The sequence below is a fragment of the Aquarana catesbeiana genome, linkage group LG05, assembly GCF_042186555.1.
Source record: "Aquarana catesbeiana isolate 2022-GZ linkage group LG05, ASM4218655v1, whole genome shotgun sequence".
Lineage (NCBI taxonomy): Eukaryota > Metazoa > Chordata > Amphibia > Anura > Ranidae > Aquarana > Aquarana catesbeiana.
Window position 1 is genome coordinate 15,596,408 of NC_133328.1, and position 15,129 is coordinate 15,611,536.

General features: G+C 45.9%; 1 protein-coding gene across 12 annotated transcripts in view; it reads right to left on the minus strand.

Annotated features, from left to right (window-relative positions):
• OBSCN (obscurin, cytoskeletal calmodulin and titin-interacting RhoGEF) overlaps window positions 1–15,129 on the minus strand; it is a 407,958-nt gene that overhangs the window by 339,750 nt on the left and 53,079 nt on the right. For all 12 annotated transcript variants that reach the window (XM_073629454.1, XM_073629462.1, XM_073629460.1 and 9 more), the window contains exons 2-3: window positions 12,928–14,062; window positions 456–725 (exon numbers count right to left, since the gene is read on the minus strand). In XM_073629454.1, coding sequence (XP_073485555.1) covers window positions 456–725; window positions 12,928–14,053 — 1,396 coding nt within the window. In that variant the 5' untranslated portion in view covers window positions 14,054–14,062. The remainder of the gene's footprint in view (window positions 1–455; window positions 726–12,927; window positions 14,063–15,129) is intronic.

Genomic DNA, 15,129 nt, shown 5'->3' on the forward strand with positions numbered 1-15,129 from the left:
ACCTTTTTAGGATGGCAATATGGAAAAGACCATCGCTGACTTGTCTTTATACAAATACCAGTTCCAGAGCAGACATATTGATCTATGCATTTCTATACGGTGAGTTGTTGACTTGGGCTATGTGAATATCAGGTGTTGGCACAATAAATATGAACACAGCCTTTCCAATAAGAAAGTCCAATACCGCCTGCAGGCTTGTCTGTCTATTTTACAATCCATTGAAGCAAACAATGGCTAGCAGACCAAGTTAACCCACATTTTTACTGAGATCTTAATTGGGAAGACAGCAAAACTTGTGAAGAAAATTTTGAGATCTTCATCCCCTGGTGTAGTGGACATTTTTGTTTTGGTGGATTTTGTTTGGCCGTGTGTTATGTTTTTTTTTTTAACCCCCCTCAGTGTAACATGAAAATACATCCATGAAAACCCGAAACATCAGTTTTGGATGGACTGACCTTCAACTGAGAGCTCTGCAATGGTTCGGCTGCCCTCCTTCATCTCACAGATGTAGACTGCGTCATCGTCCACGGTGACGTTCTGTATGGTGAGTCTCCGGATGGTCCCCTCCTCCTCGATGCTGTATTTGGCACTCTGTTGGATCTGGGTTTCCTCCTTGTACCATGATGATTCAGTAATGGCTTGAGGGACCTCACACTGGAAGATGGCTGTTTCTTTCTCTCGAACTTCCAGGTCTCTCAACTTCGATCTAAAGGGGATTCTGGGCTCTTAATGGGAAACAGAAAAAATAAATTTACAAATACAGGATTAAATATTTAAAACTTCCCAATAAAAGAATCCTGAGTTATCTATGTTTTGAATAAAAACAAACTGGTAAATAATGACTGAACCAGGGAAAGCCACAATCTGCAAATTCACAAATTCCAGAGCTTTCAGTAATCTAGCTGTTTATGATTTTTCTATAAAGAACAAATGTCAATCGGTATATCAAAATAAAGGTATGAGTTAGATGCACTGCTAAACTCCAATACTACAGTGCATGTGTATATACAAATACAACAATAATAAACACACATGCACTGTAGTATTGGAGTTTAGCAGCACAGCATATAACACATACCTTTATTTTGATTTGAGTCACATGTGGGAACACATACTGATGCTAGGAGCAGCTGTATATATTTCTTTGGACTGACATGAGTATATGTTTAGGTTGGCAAAAGCTCCTGAGGTCTCCATGCAATGAGCTTCTAAGCTTATGAGAAGTAGGATCATGGAAACTCCTTACAGCTATGGAGATCTCTATGAATTGAGCTTCTAAAATCTCCATGCAGTAAGTACCTGAGGTCTCCATGCAGTAAGCTCCTATGATCACCATGCACTGAGCTCCTGAGGTCTCCATGGAGTAAGCTCCTGGGTCTCCATGCAGTAAGCTTCTGAGGTCTTGGCACACTGAGCTCCTAAGGTCTCCAAGCAGTGAACTCCTGAGGTCTCCATGGAGTAAACTCCTGAGGTCTCCATGCAGGGAGCTCCTGAGGTCTTCATGCAGGAAGCTCCTGAGGTCTTCATAGAGTAAGCTCCTGAGTTCTCCATGGAGTAAGCTCTTGAGGTCTCCATGGAGCAAGCTCTTGAGGTCTCCATAAAGGGAGCTCCTGAGGTCTCCATGCAGTGAGCTCCTGAGGTCTCCATGCAGTGAGCTCCTGAGGTCTCCATAGAGTAAGCTCCTGAGGTCTCCATGGAGTAAACTCCTGAGGTCTCCATACAGTGAGCTTCTGAGGTCTTGTCGCACTGAGCTCCTAAGGTCTCCATACACTGAGCTCCTAAGGTCTCCATGGACTGAGCTCCTTAGGTCTCCATGCACTGAGCTCCTAGGGTCTTCATGCAGTGAGCTCCTGAGGTCTCCATGCAGTGAGCTCCTGGAATCTCTATGCAGTAAACTTCCGGTGTCTCCTGTGAACCCCAAGAAGTAAGATCCTGGGATTTCAGCTATGTAGATTTCCTGACAGTAAGCTATGAAGATCCTGTGAAATGATCTTCTGAAATCCCCATGCAGTATGCTCCTGGGATTTTATTAATGTCAAATCTGGAGATCTCTGTACAGTGAGCTCCTGAGTTTTCTATGCAGTATGCTCCTAAGATCTTCGTTCAGTAACATCCTAAGATCCACATGTAATGAACTCTGGCATCCCCTATGCAGTTAGCTCCATGCAGTAAGTTCCTGAAATTTCAGTGCAGAAACCTCTGAAATCTCCATGTACCAAGCCCCCTTAGATCTCCACATAGTGAGCTCCTGAGATCTACATGTAGTGAGCTCCTAAATACCCTATGCAGTGTGCTTCATGCAGTAAGATCCTGAGATCTCAATGCAGTGAGCTCCTGGGATGTCTATTCAGTAAGACCCTGGGATCTTCATACAGTAAGCTCCGGAGTTCTCCACGCAGAATACTCTATAAAGAGAGGAGAGGCTAGCCATGCTTATAAGGTACATTCATATAATCCTACTTTCCTTTGCAAATAAACTAGCAAACGTGTACCATTCCTAGACTGATTAATTTCGGTACAATGTGTTTTTGTCCTCTGGTGATTCAATACACTGGTATACAATTGTAGACAGGTGCACTTTATTTTCTCCACTGCAGGTAGCGCTCAGCTTGGGTGCCCACTGCGTCACACAGCGTCAGTGCATAGGGAGAGGAAATCAGGAGGAACATGGTGCCTCCATGGTTTTCTGGTCACTGGGGCAGTGATCTGCTTGGATGCTGACAGCCCATGTGACTCTGGCGGACATGTTGGGTCAGACAGAGTCTATTTAAGCCCCTGGCTCCTGGGTTTGGCATGCATTTAGCATGTGGATAGTGTTCTGACAGGTCACCCATCTGTCAGGGACAGTTATAGCGTCAGGGAAAGGTTCCAGATGAGTAGGGAAAGCATAGGAATCCATTACTCTCCCTGGAAACCTCCTTATTTGGGTTCAAACCAGCCAGGCCCCTCAAGAGAGATCTGCTCTGCTACATTCTGCTGTCATTTGTGAGTTTTCCTGGTTGGGCTTCCTTCCGCCAGGATTGTTGTGAACTGTTTTACTTCGACTTCAATACAAGTTCTTTCATTTGCATCTGGGCTGTGTGTGATATTGCCACCACACCATGCGGCACCCACCCACACAATGCTGGCCAATCAGATACTATTGTAGCTGTTCACCTTATATTAGGTAAACTGTGTCTGCTCACTAAATTGAACATGTAGGGGAGACAAGAGTATAAGTTATTTGATCAAGGACTGAGCTGAGGGGGTATATGAGAACAAGAGTCAAATATGGACCATGGAGAAAGAAAAAGGGGCAGAATGGATGTGGACAGGGGGGGGGGGGACTTTATAATCCCTAATATATCTTTATATAATGATTTTATTATCTACCATATATCTTGAATGCCTCGGTGGGTGTGAACCATTATACATTCTACAAATAATTGTTTGACTCCCTCCATTCTATTCTGGAAGATCGGGCACTACTGGGAGAGCTGTATCTGGGGATTAGCTTCCAGCTGAGTCTATATATAGCTGGGAATCTGACATTCTGGATATCTTCTAAGTTGCTTCCATAACACTCCTACTGAAAATCTGGACACTGGTTTGGTTTCTTTCCACCACCAAAGAAACATTCCAAGAAATTGAGGGGCCTTTGACAATTTTGAACCCCCAAATGGGTGACTGTGATAGGACTATAGAGTGAAAGCTCTTCTGCTGAGGAGACTGATATGATTGGTTCAGTGTTCTCTGTACAGAACTGCGGTATATGTCAGAGCTATATAAATGTAAAATAATAATAACAGTGTGTGACTGTGGTGGGATATAAGAGTGTAAGCTCTTTTGCTGCAGAGACTGATTTATTCCCCCATGATGAATAATTGTACAAATAACAAAGCCGAGAGCCTGGTTAGCTGATTTTTCAGGGATTTTTTTAAAGCGCCCCCCCCCCCCCAAAAAAATAAATGACAGTTACCCTCCAATCCCACTTCCTCATTCCTCGCCTAAGTGAGAATGACATCACCTGAATCCACCCCGCCTCCTGGGGTGACCTCACACATCCTAGGAAACTGCAGGAAAAGTAGGGAGCTGGCGGTGAGTCATTGGGACGTGACAACCAGCTCATAGAACCAAGATGGCAGCAAGGAGCATTGGCTGCGGAGAAGACTGGACTGGTAAGTATCTGTTACTTAAAAGTCAGCAGCTTTTCCCCAGTGACGTTCCTCTTTAAGGGAGGATAAAGGAAGACAGGAATGAAAAATGAAGGCGAGGAAAGGAACAGAAAAGGAAAGGAAGTAGAGGAGGACAGAAAAAGAGAAGCCGGAATGGAGGGAAGAAAATGATGAAAGGCTGGGATTTTTTTGTTCTTTAAGGTATTTAATATCAGAAGTATTAAAGCACATCAGAATGCGAAAAGAATGCGCTGTTCTGCAAGAATTGGTTATGTTAGCTGGACGTCAACTAATGACACTGAACATTCAAATACAAATACCGTTATTACTGTTGTTATTAGGACATACATTCGCCTATATACATCAAACACTATGTTGGGAATTGTATCTCATTTTCTGGTTTGATTCTTTTCTCTCTTACTCTTTCTTTGAAATAAAAAATGTTATATTTGAAAATGATGAAAGGAAGGAAGGGAAGAAGGGACTGGGAGGGGGGGTGGCAAAAAGCCACCCCTGCATGAAAAACAGCCCCCCCGTCCTGCTTTCCCAAGTCCCGGTTTCCGCGGCTGCCTCCCGCACAAATACAGCCCCCGGGGGGTGGCTTGCTGTAGCCCAGCATTTGTAATCGTAAATATTGTGGGTAGTATATGGAGTGTGCTTGGCCGGGGGGGGGGGGGCGACGATGACCACTGGCACCCCCATAAGCAGCCAGTGATTGGCCAGACCGGCTGCACGTAATTTGACTGGCGGAGGCAGAGCCCAATGCTCCGCCCACCCTCCTCTGCATGGCTTGCTTCTTCACTGAATCTTTTCCCCGGCCAATAGGATAGGAGGAGGAGAGAGAGAGAGGAACATGAGGGGAACCCCCAGCCAGTGGCCGGGACAGAAGGTAAAATTGATCATGTTGCTAATTACTAATGTGCGTTTGCCAAGTGCTCAATATGGAAATGAATATACTTATGGCCACTGATGAGCTGCACTGATATGGGCATTGATAGGTTGCATTGATGAGCACTGATAGGCTGCACTGATGAACACTGATAGGCGGCACTGCTGAGCACTGATAGGCGGCACTGGTTGCCCCTAATGAGGCCACACTGATGGGCACTGATGAGCAGCACCGTTGGACACTGATAGGGCTGCATTGATGATGCTGCACTGATCTGGGCACTGATGGGGCTGCACTGACGGGCACTGATAGGCTGCACTGATGGGCACTGATAAGGCTGTACTGATGCGCACTAATAGTCTGCACCGGCTGCCCCTGATGAGGCCACACTGATGGGGACTGATGATGCTGCACTGATGGGCACTGATAAGGCTGCACTGATGAGCACTGATAGGCGGCACTGATGAGCACTGTTAGGCGGCACTAATGAGGACTGATAGGCTGCACTGTGGGCACTAATAGACTACACTGGTTGCCCCTGATGAGGCTTCACTGATGGCCACTGATAAGGCTGCACTAATGAGCACTGATAGGCTGCACTGATGGGATCTGATAGGCGGCACTGATGGGCGATAATATTCTGCACTGGTTGCCCCTGATGAGGCCGCACTAATGGCCACTGATGAGGCTGCACTGATAAGGCTGCATTAATGGGCACGGATAAGGCTGCACTGATGTGCACTGATAAGGCTGCACTGATGGGCACTGATAAGGCTGTAGTGATGATAGGCTGTAGGCACTGATAGGTGGCACTGATGGCCACTAATAGGCTGCACTGGTTGCCCCTGATGAGGCCACACTGATGGCCACTGATGAGCTGCACTGTTTTGCACTGATGAGGCTGCACTGCACTGATAAGACAGTACAGACATGGGCACTGATGGGGCTGCACTGATGGGACTGTACTGATGGGCACTGATAGGCTGCACTGGTGGCCCCTGATGAGACTGCACTAATAGCCACTAATGAGGCCACTTGGTACCCACTTTTAATGTACAGAGCAGAAGAGGTGGAGCCTAAATATTAAGGATGTGGTTTACAGATAGGGCAGGTCTTAAACAGGAAGGGGTGTGGCCTTGACAGGAAGGGGTGGGTCATATTTTAATTAGGGGGTGCATGAGTTTTGGCTTGGCAAGGCAGCACAAAACCTAAATACAGCACTGATGATAATTATAAGGACAGTTGGATACGACGCTCTGGTTTGCCTGGGTCTTATTTGTAGCACACTGAAATTAGTGTGTTACAGACAAGGATGGTTAGCAAGAATTTAACCTTAAGGTCTCCTCTGTATCTCCGGCCTACAATAGCATATGCTTTATTAGTCCTTCATGGCTTGAATGTATAATTTGATAGCAAGGACTTCACTGCCAAGGAGTGTACAGACGCTTCCAAATCCAAGGACTCTGATAGTCCAGTGTACAATCACTTATGGTTGGGGGATGCTATGTTGGCTAAGCACGCAACAGTGTTTTAATGCAACCCAGTCAACCCAGAAGTGCCAAATGCCAAACAGTCTTATGCCCTGTACACACGGGCGGACTCTTTGACCGGACTGGTCCGACGGAACGAATCCGTCGGACAATTTGACCGTGTGTGGGCTTCGTCGGACCTGCAGCGGACCTTTTCTGTCGAAAATCTGACAGGCTTTAGATTTGGAACATGCTTCAAATTAGTCTGACGGACTCGAGTCCGGTCGCAAAATCCGCTCGTCTGTATGCTAGTCCGACGGATGAAAACCGACGCTAGGGCAGCTATTGGCTACTGGCTATCAACTTCCTTATTTTAGTCTGGTCGTACGTCATCACGTACGAATCCGTCGGACTTTGGTGTGATCGTGTGTAGGCAAGTTCGTTCGTTAGAAAGTCTGTCGAAAGTCCGTCGTAACTCCGTCGGAAAGACCGTCGGACCTTTGATGCCGAAAAGTCCGCCCGTGTGTACACGGCATAACAGAGGCTGCAACACTGAAATGGAGGGGAGGTAGAAGAGACAGTCTGCTAGGGAGGTAAGTATAATACCTCTTCTATTGCAGGAATCTTTGACTTCACTTGAACGGGACCCTTTAAAGAGTCAGTCTTCCCAAAATTGATATTTTAGGTATAGATGGAACATGGTGAACCTAAGTTAGCTCCTGGCACCTTATACTGTATGTCTTGGATACTCCAATAGTGAGATCTCCCTGCCATAATTCCCGATTATCTGTCCACCTGGGAGTTTAGGTGTTCAGATGTTCTTGCCTATATCAACGTGTGTTCTAGATACTCCTATTACAGTTTTGGCTGAACTGCTGGACTGACACTTTAAATGTCCCATCCTGGCTGCTCTAAAATCCCACCAGCAGCATCAATGCCTTCAACAGCCTCAAGTGTGCCTAAAGCAAACTTGTGCTTGGCCCACACTTCGTTTTTTTTTTTTTTTTCTATGGAGGGACTGTATGTTGCCTACACTCAACCTACCATGCCAATTTACTTTCAGATTATACTTTAAGGTATGAGGTTCATTTGACGTTCCCCATGTCTTCCACAGTGAGGATTTCAGTGCCTGAGCAGCCATCTACAAGGACCAAGTGCTGTCACATGGGGCAGTGGCAGGGTGCCTATCCACGTGTACCTATTGACTTGCTCAGAAAGCTTACTTGGGTATCTCTGATGATCTACTGCTTATGGTCCATAGTGTAAAGTCCTTTGTCTACCATGAGCAAAGTACAGATCCACCTTAACAAACCCTTTAGGTCACGGTGTCTGGGAAACCTTTGTTAGCCAAAAGCCTCTTTCATGCCAATGTAAACTTAGCTGGAAAGTGATCCTGTTCTTTGCTCACGCAGGGCAAAGCAACAGGTCCTCTCTATTGGCAAACCAACTAGCAGCAGACACTCACACTCACTCCTCCACTGCCCCATTCAGAAAGGAAAATAGATACGCAGTACTTCCATGTATAAAATAAACAATAAAGTTGCGCTAATCAAATAAATGTGGTTTGACCAAAAACTGAAGAAAGACCAAAACATAGCATGTGAACCACTATGTGTGAAAAACATGTATATATCAATAACACATATAATGTGAAGGAGTATTAATAAAAAGAAAAAGTCTCTGAAAGATAGAAGATGAAGCAGGTTCTGCAATGAAAGAGTTCCAGCAGGATGGGGAATTTTCGGGGCTTTCACCACCACAAGGAAAAAGGATGAAGATCTCCGTGTGGACTCTTACAGGAAGGAGTGGACCTCCTGTAGCAGCAAGGTCACACACACCTGCAAATATAACCCTCTGCGGGGTCTAAAATGGATCCTGCCTCAGGGATACACTGGCATTCTAAGGGCGTCCTTCCCAGTGTAAATTCACCGCCCCCCTCCCTTCCTCGAAATCCCAATCTACGAGATAGCACGGACCGTATAAAGGAATAAAGGCTCCAATAGTGTGTTATCTTTAAAACTGGTTTATTGCTAAAAATCTCTGGTTTGATGTACATACATCATAAAAGCACTTGCCGGCAATAAAAATTCAAACACCCACACTTCCAGGGTCACGTGGGGCGTGATGACATCAGTGCATAGCTCCGCCCAACATGTTTCGTCATACGTGACGACTTCCATGTATAAGAAGAGGAAAATAAGGGGGGATATGATCAACATGTTCAAATATATAAGGGGTCCATAATAAGGGGTCCATATAGTGAACTTGGTGTTGAGTTTTTCTCTTTACGGTCAACCCAGAGGACACGGGGGGCACTCTTTACGTCTAGAGGAAAAGAGATTTCATCTCCAAAAGGTTTCTTCACAGTAAGAGCTGTGAAAATGTGATATAGACTCCCGCCAGAGGTGGTTCTGGCCAGCTCAGTAGATTGCTTTAAGAAAGGCCTGGATACTTTCCTAAATGTACATAATATAACTGGGTGCTGACATTTATAGGTAAAGTTGATCCAGGGAAAATCCGATTGCCTCTTGGGGGATCAGGAAGGAAATTTTTCTCCTGCTGTAGCAAATTGGAGCATGCTCTGCTGGAGTTTTTTGCCTTCCTCTGGATCAACTGAGGGCATAAAATTGGGTATATTGGATTGTACAATATTTTTTATTTTACTTATTTATTGTTTTTAAGGTTGAACTGGATGGACGTAATTATACGAGACCGACTTTCCTTCCGTGTGACAATACAGGTGTTAGGAAATTAGCCACTTTGTGATAGTCCTTAGCACCATGTAAGTTTCAAGCCGTGACATGAGGCCTCCTATCTTCATTCCTGGATGTGGCATTGAGTGACGGGAGTGAAAGGAAGATGAGTATGTGCTTGGGGTCCAGAATGGTGGCCAAGCGCAGGTTCACATTAAAGCTCTACTGCCAATGGAAGAACATGGAGGCTGCTATTGCTGGCCTCCATTTGAAAAATGCTAGGTGCCTGGCTGTGTCAGGTCCAGAAATGACAGAATTTCTTTTTGCTTTACTGATTCTAGGTCTGTGATTAAAAAAGTGCTAATCATTTGCACAACCTTCATACAATAAGCAGTTTAATTTTCTCTTCGAAATTTGTGGGGAGAGCGGCCCAACTATTAGCTCATGGGTCATTGTAGCACCACTGAGCACAGCACAGCCTTCAAGTGGCTTATCCTCCAACTGGTTTTCTCGCAGCACTCAGTCATTTAAGATATTGATTGTATAGGTGTGTGCAGCCTATTGCGTTAAGGCGAGCACCCCAAAGCTGAAACACACATGCGTGTGTATGCATATATATATATACAGTATACACACACTATATTGCGGACACCCCTCCAAATCATTGGATTCAGGCATTCCAATCACCTCCATGGCCACAGGTGTATAAAATCAAGCACCTAGGCATAGCTCCCAACTGTCACTGATTTTGAGGGACTGTCCCTGGTTTGGACCAAAGTCCCTCTGTCCCTCTTTCCTCCTCCTTTGTCTCTCAGTTTAGTCTGATCTGTATAGTTGTATATAAAATGCACTATTTATCTTTCAAATAGTGTTTTACATTGCTAAACCTTTCATCCTAATTCTAAATTGCTGCATTTGTAAATGTCAAAAGTCAGTATAAAGGAATAGTAGTGCTAACAAAAGGCACTTGTGGGTTTAACTCAAGTCTGCTTTAAGGGGGGCATGGCATGGTGTGTGCCCTAAGCCTATATACGTTTGCTAATATGTGTCCCTCGTTCCAATCTCAAAAAGTTGGAAGGTATGCCTAGGCATGCAGACTGCTTCTTCAAACATTTGTGAAAGAATGGGTCTCTCTCAGGCACTCAGTGAATCCACGCCTGGTACCGTGTTGCCATCTGTGCAATTTCCTGTCAACTGTTAGTGGTATTACAACAAAGTGGAAGCCACTGGGAACAACAGCAACTCACCCATGAAGTGGTAGGCCATGTAAAATGACAGAGCGGGGGTCAGCACATGCTGAAGTTAACAGTGTACAGAAGTCGCCAACTGTCTGCAGAGTCAATAGCTGCTGACCTCCAAACTTCGTGTGGCCCTCAGTGCATAGAGAGCTTCATGGAATGGGTTTCCATGGTCGAGCAGCTGCATCCAAGCCTTACATCACCAAGTGAAATGCAAAGCGTCAGATGCAGTGGTATAAAGCACGCCACCGCTGGACTCTGGAATGACGAATCACGCTTCTCTCTTTGGCAATCCGATGGACGTTTCTGGGTTTGGTGGTTGCCAGGAGAACGGTACTTGCCTGACTGCATTGTGCCAAGTATAAAGTTTGGTGGAGGGGGGATTATGGTGTGGGGGTTGTTTTTCAGGGGTTGGGCTTGGCCCCTTAGTTCCAGTGAAGGGAACTCTTAAGGCGTCAGCATACCAAGACATTTTGAACAATTTCATGCTCCCAACTTTGTGGGAACAGTTTGGGGATGGCCTCTTCCTGTTCCAACATGACTGCGTACCAGTGCACAAAGCAAGGTCCATGAAGACATGGATGAGCGAGTTTCGGCTGGAGGAACTTGACTGGCCTGCACAGAGTCCTGACTTCAACCCGATAGGAACACCTTTGGGATGAATCAGAACGGAGACTGCGAGCCAGGCCTTCTTGTCCATCATCAGTGCCTGACCTCACAAATGCGCTTCTGGAAGAATGGTCAAACATTCCCATAGACACACTCCTAAACCTTGTGGACAGCCTTCCCAGAAGAGTTGAAGCTGTTATAGCTGCAAAGGGCGGAGCCAACTCAATATTGAACCCTACAAACCAAGACTGGGATGCCATTAAAGTTCATGTGAGTGTAAAGGCAGGCGTCCCAATACTTTTGATAATATAGTGTAGGTCTATATGCAAAAAGAATCACTTGATCTTTTTCTGCTGTCACACATCTATGTCTAGGTGCGGACTTGCCATGGAGTTATTCTAAATGAATATTAATTTGCAATTTACAATTATCTGTTCTATTGAGCTCCGAAGGGCCAATCAACCAGCAGTTCATGTTAACGCAAAGAAGAATCAATACTACCCAAAACCGAGAAGGGTAAAGAAAAAAGAAGTGTGTGTGTGTGTGGGGGGTGTCACTCTTAGGGCTGGGACAAGGGGTGGGCAGGAGGGACAGTTTCCCTGGGCACTGTGGTGTCATGTGAGGTGGTGGGGGGGGGGGGGGTGTTGCGAGGAGATTGAGGGGAATATGTCTTGAGGGGGATTTGGGATGCCATTAAAGTTTGTGTAAGTGTGCGTGTAAAGGCAGGCAATATATTTGGCAATATAGTGTGTGTGTGTGTGTGTGTGTGTGTGTGTGTGTGTGTGTGTGTGTGTGTGTGTGTGTGTGTGTGTGTGTGTGTGTGTGTGTGTGTGTGTGTGTGTGTGTGTGTGTGTATATATATATATATACTGTATATACACATACACACACACATACTGAGAACCCGTGTGAATGAGCCCCTTATTTTTTTATCACTTTTTACATTTGAATTATTTTTACATTTTTGCATTATTTGTTGCAAATTTTTTTTTTACATGTTTTTTCACAATGTTTTTTTTTTTTTTTGGGGGGGGGGGTGGTTTGGTGAAATTTCAGGGGTCTTACTTTTGAGACTAAGAAAAGAACTAAGGAAACAGATTCCCCAGTTCTATTCTGCAGCCTCAGCTGCACAGAATGGATGAACAGGAAGGGCTCTGCACAGCCTTTCAGATCATTTATAAACGGAAGCATAGTAAACACAGTTTACTATGCTTCCGTTATGATTGAACACAGTGAGTGATCAATACCTATTACTCACTATGTTCATTCAGAAAAGGAAGGGGCTGGTAAATCACATATTTACCGGCCCATTCCCCCCCTTTCCATCCTGAAGATCCCCCTGTGTGTCTGCAGTATCCGGCGGGAGAGGAGAGGGGGGGAAGCCAGCAGAGCTTGGAGGGGGAGGGGGATCAAAAAGGGAGGCCCGGAAGCGGAGGGGAATTGGATAGTCCACAAGAGGGGATGATCTGTGTGGCTGAGAGGTGGGGCATATTCAAGAACTGATCCCCGGTATGGCTCTCAATGCAGCGCCTGAAAGCCGCAGGAGGGAAAGGAGGAGAAACTGTCTTTCAGTAAAACCTTTGCGAAGCCCAATGAGACGGGGAGGCCACATGGGCTCTGCCAGTGGCGATAGTGCTAATGCACACAGGGTGATTAGGGTGTGCCCAGGCACAACCGGCACAACCCACGCACACCCCTATGGTTGGTTGCAGTGTCTGGCACACACAAAAATGTGTCACATACAATGATGGAAATGCTGAACAGCAAGCAAAGTAAAAACTTTAACAGATGTTATTTCCAGGTAATATTAACTACTACAACATTATAATATGACCCCCCACCCACTTGCAAACAATAGTCCCCTGCAGCACTAACCTTTCACTATGACAAGCACCGAGCTGTAGGTTTGACCGGCCAGGTTCGAAGCGGTACATGTGTATAATCCGTTGTCGATTTGTTTACAGAATAAAATTTTCAGGACAAAGTTTTCTTGCTCATCCTCATAGATGACGTGTCTGCGCCCTTCCCCGATGACATCCCCATCCTTTTTCCAAACTATTTCGGGCTTGGGCTCCCCAGTGACAAAGCAACTCATTTTGGCGTGTTTGCCCTCCGTCACCGTGCAGGTGCGTGTAAGGACGCTGTAGGAGTTATCGCGCCCTATTTTTGGGGTAAGAGTAGCCGCCCTTTCATAGTCCATGGACAAACTTAAGCCTAGACTGGTCATTGAGTCCAGAGCACCATAGGAAGTTGCGTTGGACTCATAGGAACCAAGGATGGAAAGGTCAGTTTTCCGTATTTCCTCTCGCCTTCTCTGCAGGTGAGACAAAAGCGATGCCGTTTTACCGTAGGCAGGTTCAAGAGCGGTGGTGCTGTTGGAGAAAGAGTCGATGAGCAGCGAAGCCGACGCCTTGGTTTGGCCCACGGGGCTCTCGGCCCGACATATATATGTCCCGCTATCTGAAAACCGAATGCAGTGGATCCTCAAGGAGCTTGACTCCCCCTCATCCTCGACACGAATTCTGTTTGAGTCGATCGGTGTTCCCAAAGCCCTCCCGTCTTTTTCCCAACTGACGACTGGCCGTGGGTGACCCTGAGCTCTGCAGCGGAAAATGGCATCTTCTCCCAGGTTCAGCCTGGTGTTGGTTGGTTTGAGAATGAAAAATGGTGCACATTCCACTTGGGTGCCTTCCTTTTCATCCCCAACCTTGATGGTGACTGCTGCAAAAGATTCTCCAATGTTGTTGATCGCCCTACAGATGTACTGGCCGCTGTCTTCTGCGGTGAGGTCGTATATGGTGAGCTGGTATAAGCCACCATCTTCTGTCATCTTGAAGCGGCCTCCTGACTCAATGTGGGCCTGGTTCTTTTCCCATGTGACTTCGGGGATGGGATTTCCGATGATTTGGCAACTCAGTGTGGCATCCTTACCCACGGATAACATAAAGGCTTTGGGCCTGGTCAGGAACCGCGGAGCCCCGCTGAACGAGCTGTAATCCATCTTGGCAACCTGAAAAAAAATAAACAATCATTGAGCGAGAATAAAATGAAGAGAGCTCAAGTCCAATTAAAAGGGGGATGCGGTTTTGAAAGGAGTAACTGTTAAGTTCATTACACCAGCTAGGGTTGGCAAAGCTGTGGAGTTCGCAGCTGGCTCCATGGCCTTGGGCCAGAGGACAGCTTGTATTCTTCTGGATAAGCCCCAGAGCTGGAGCAAAGTCAAATCAGATCAGAGTTCAGCTCTGAATCTTTAAGACATTTTTTCTTTATTCCAGGGGTCTCTAAACTTTCTAAGCAATGGGCCAGTCAACTGTCATTCAGGCTTTAGTGGGGCCAGGCTGTGGTCAGTGGATTTAGAAAACAACCTGGCATCAATGGGAATAAATCATGCCCTATCATTGGTTTTAGTAGCGAGAAATAGTGACCCATTGTTGGTATCAGTGGGATGAATAGTGTCCCATTGTTGGTATCAGTGGGAGGAATAGTGCCCCATCATTGGTGTCAGTGGGAGGAATAGTGCCCCATCATTGGTGTCAATGGGAGGAATAGTGCTCTATCATTAGTGTCAGTGGGAGGAATAGTGCCCCATCATTGGTGTCAATGGGAGGAATAGTGGCCCATCAATGGTGTCAGTGGGAGGAATCGTGCCCCATTGTTGGTATCAGTGGGAGGAATGGTTCTCCATCACTGGTGTCAGAGGACGGAATAGTGTCCCATCATTGGTGTCAGTGGATGGAATGGTGCCTCAAGGGCTGGATAAAGGCAAAAAAAAAGCAAAGGGCCACATCTGGCCCACGGGCAACAGTTTGGAGACCACTGCTTTATTCTTTCAAGGCTACAACACCGTTTCCTATGAAATTAGCTCTGTAGTCTTCTTGAAGATAATTCCTCACTTTGCTCATTTAAGACAAATAAGGGACACTCTCTCGCTAGCCCTTCCCCAACCCAATAATGGGATCCACAACATACATTGACAGTCTGTGCTCTTTTATTTACGATATCAAAACCAGCAGTAAAAAAACACGCTCCTTCAATCCAGTGTGATGTTTGGAGACACTACCAGCTCTTTCTCTAGCA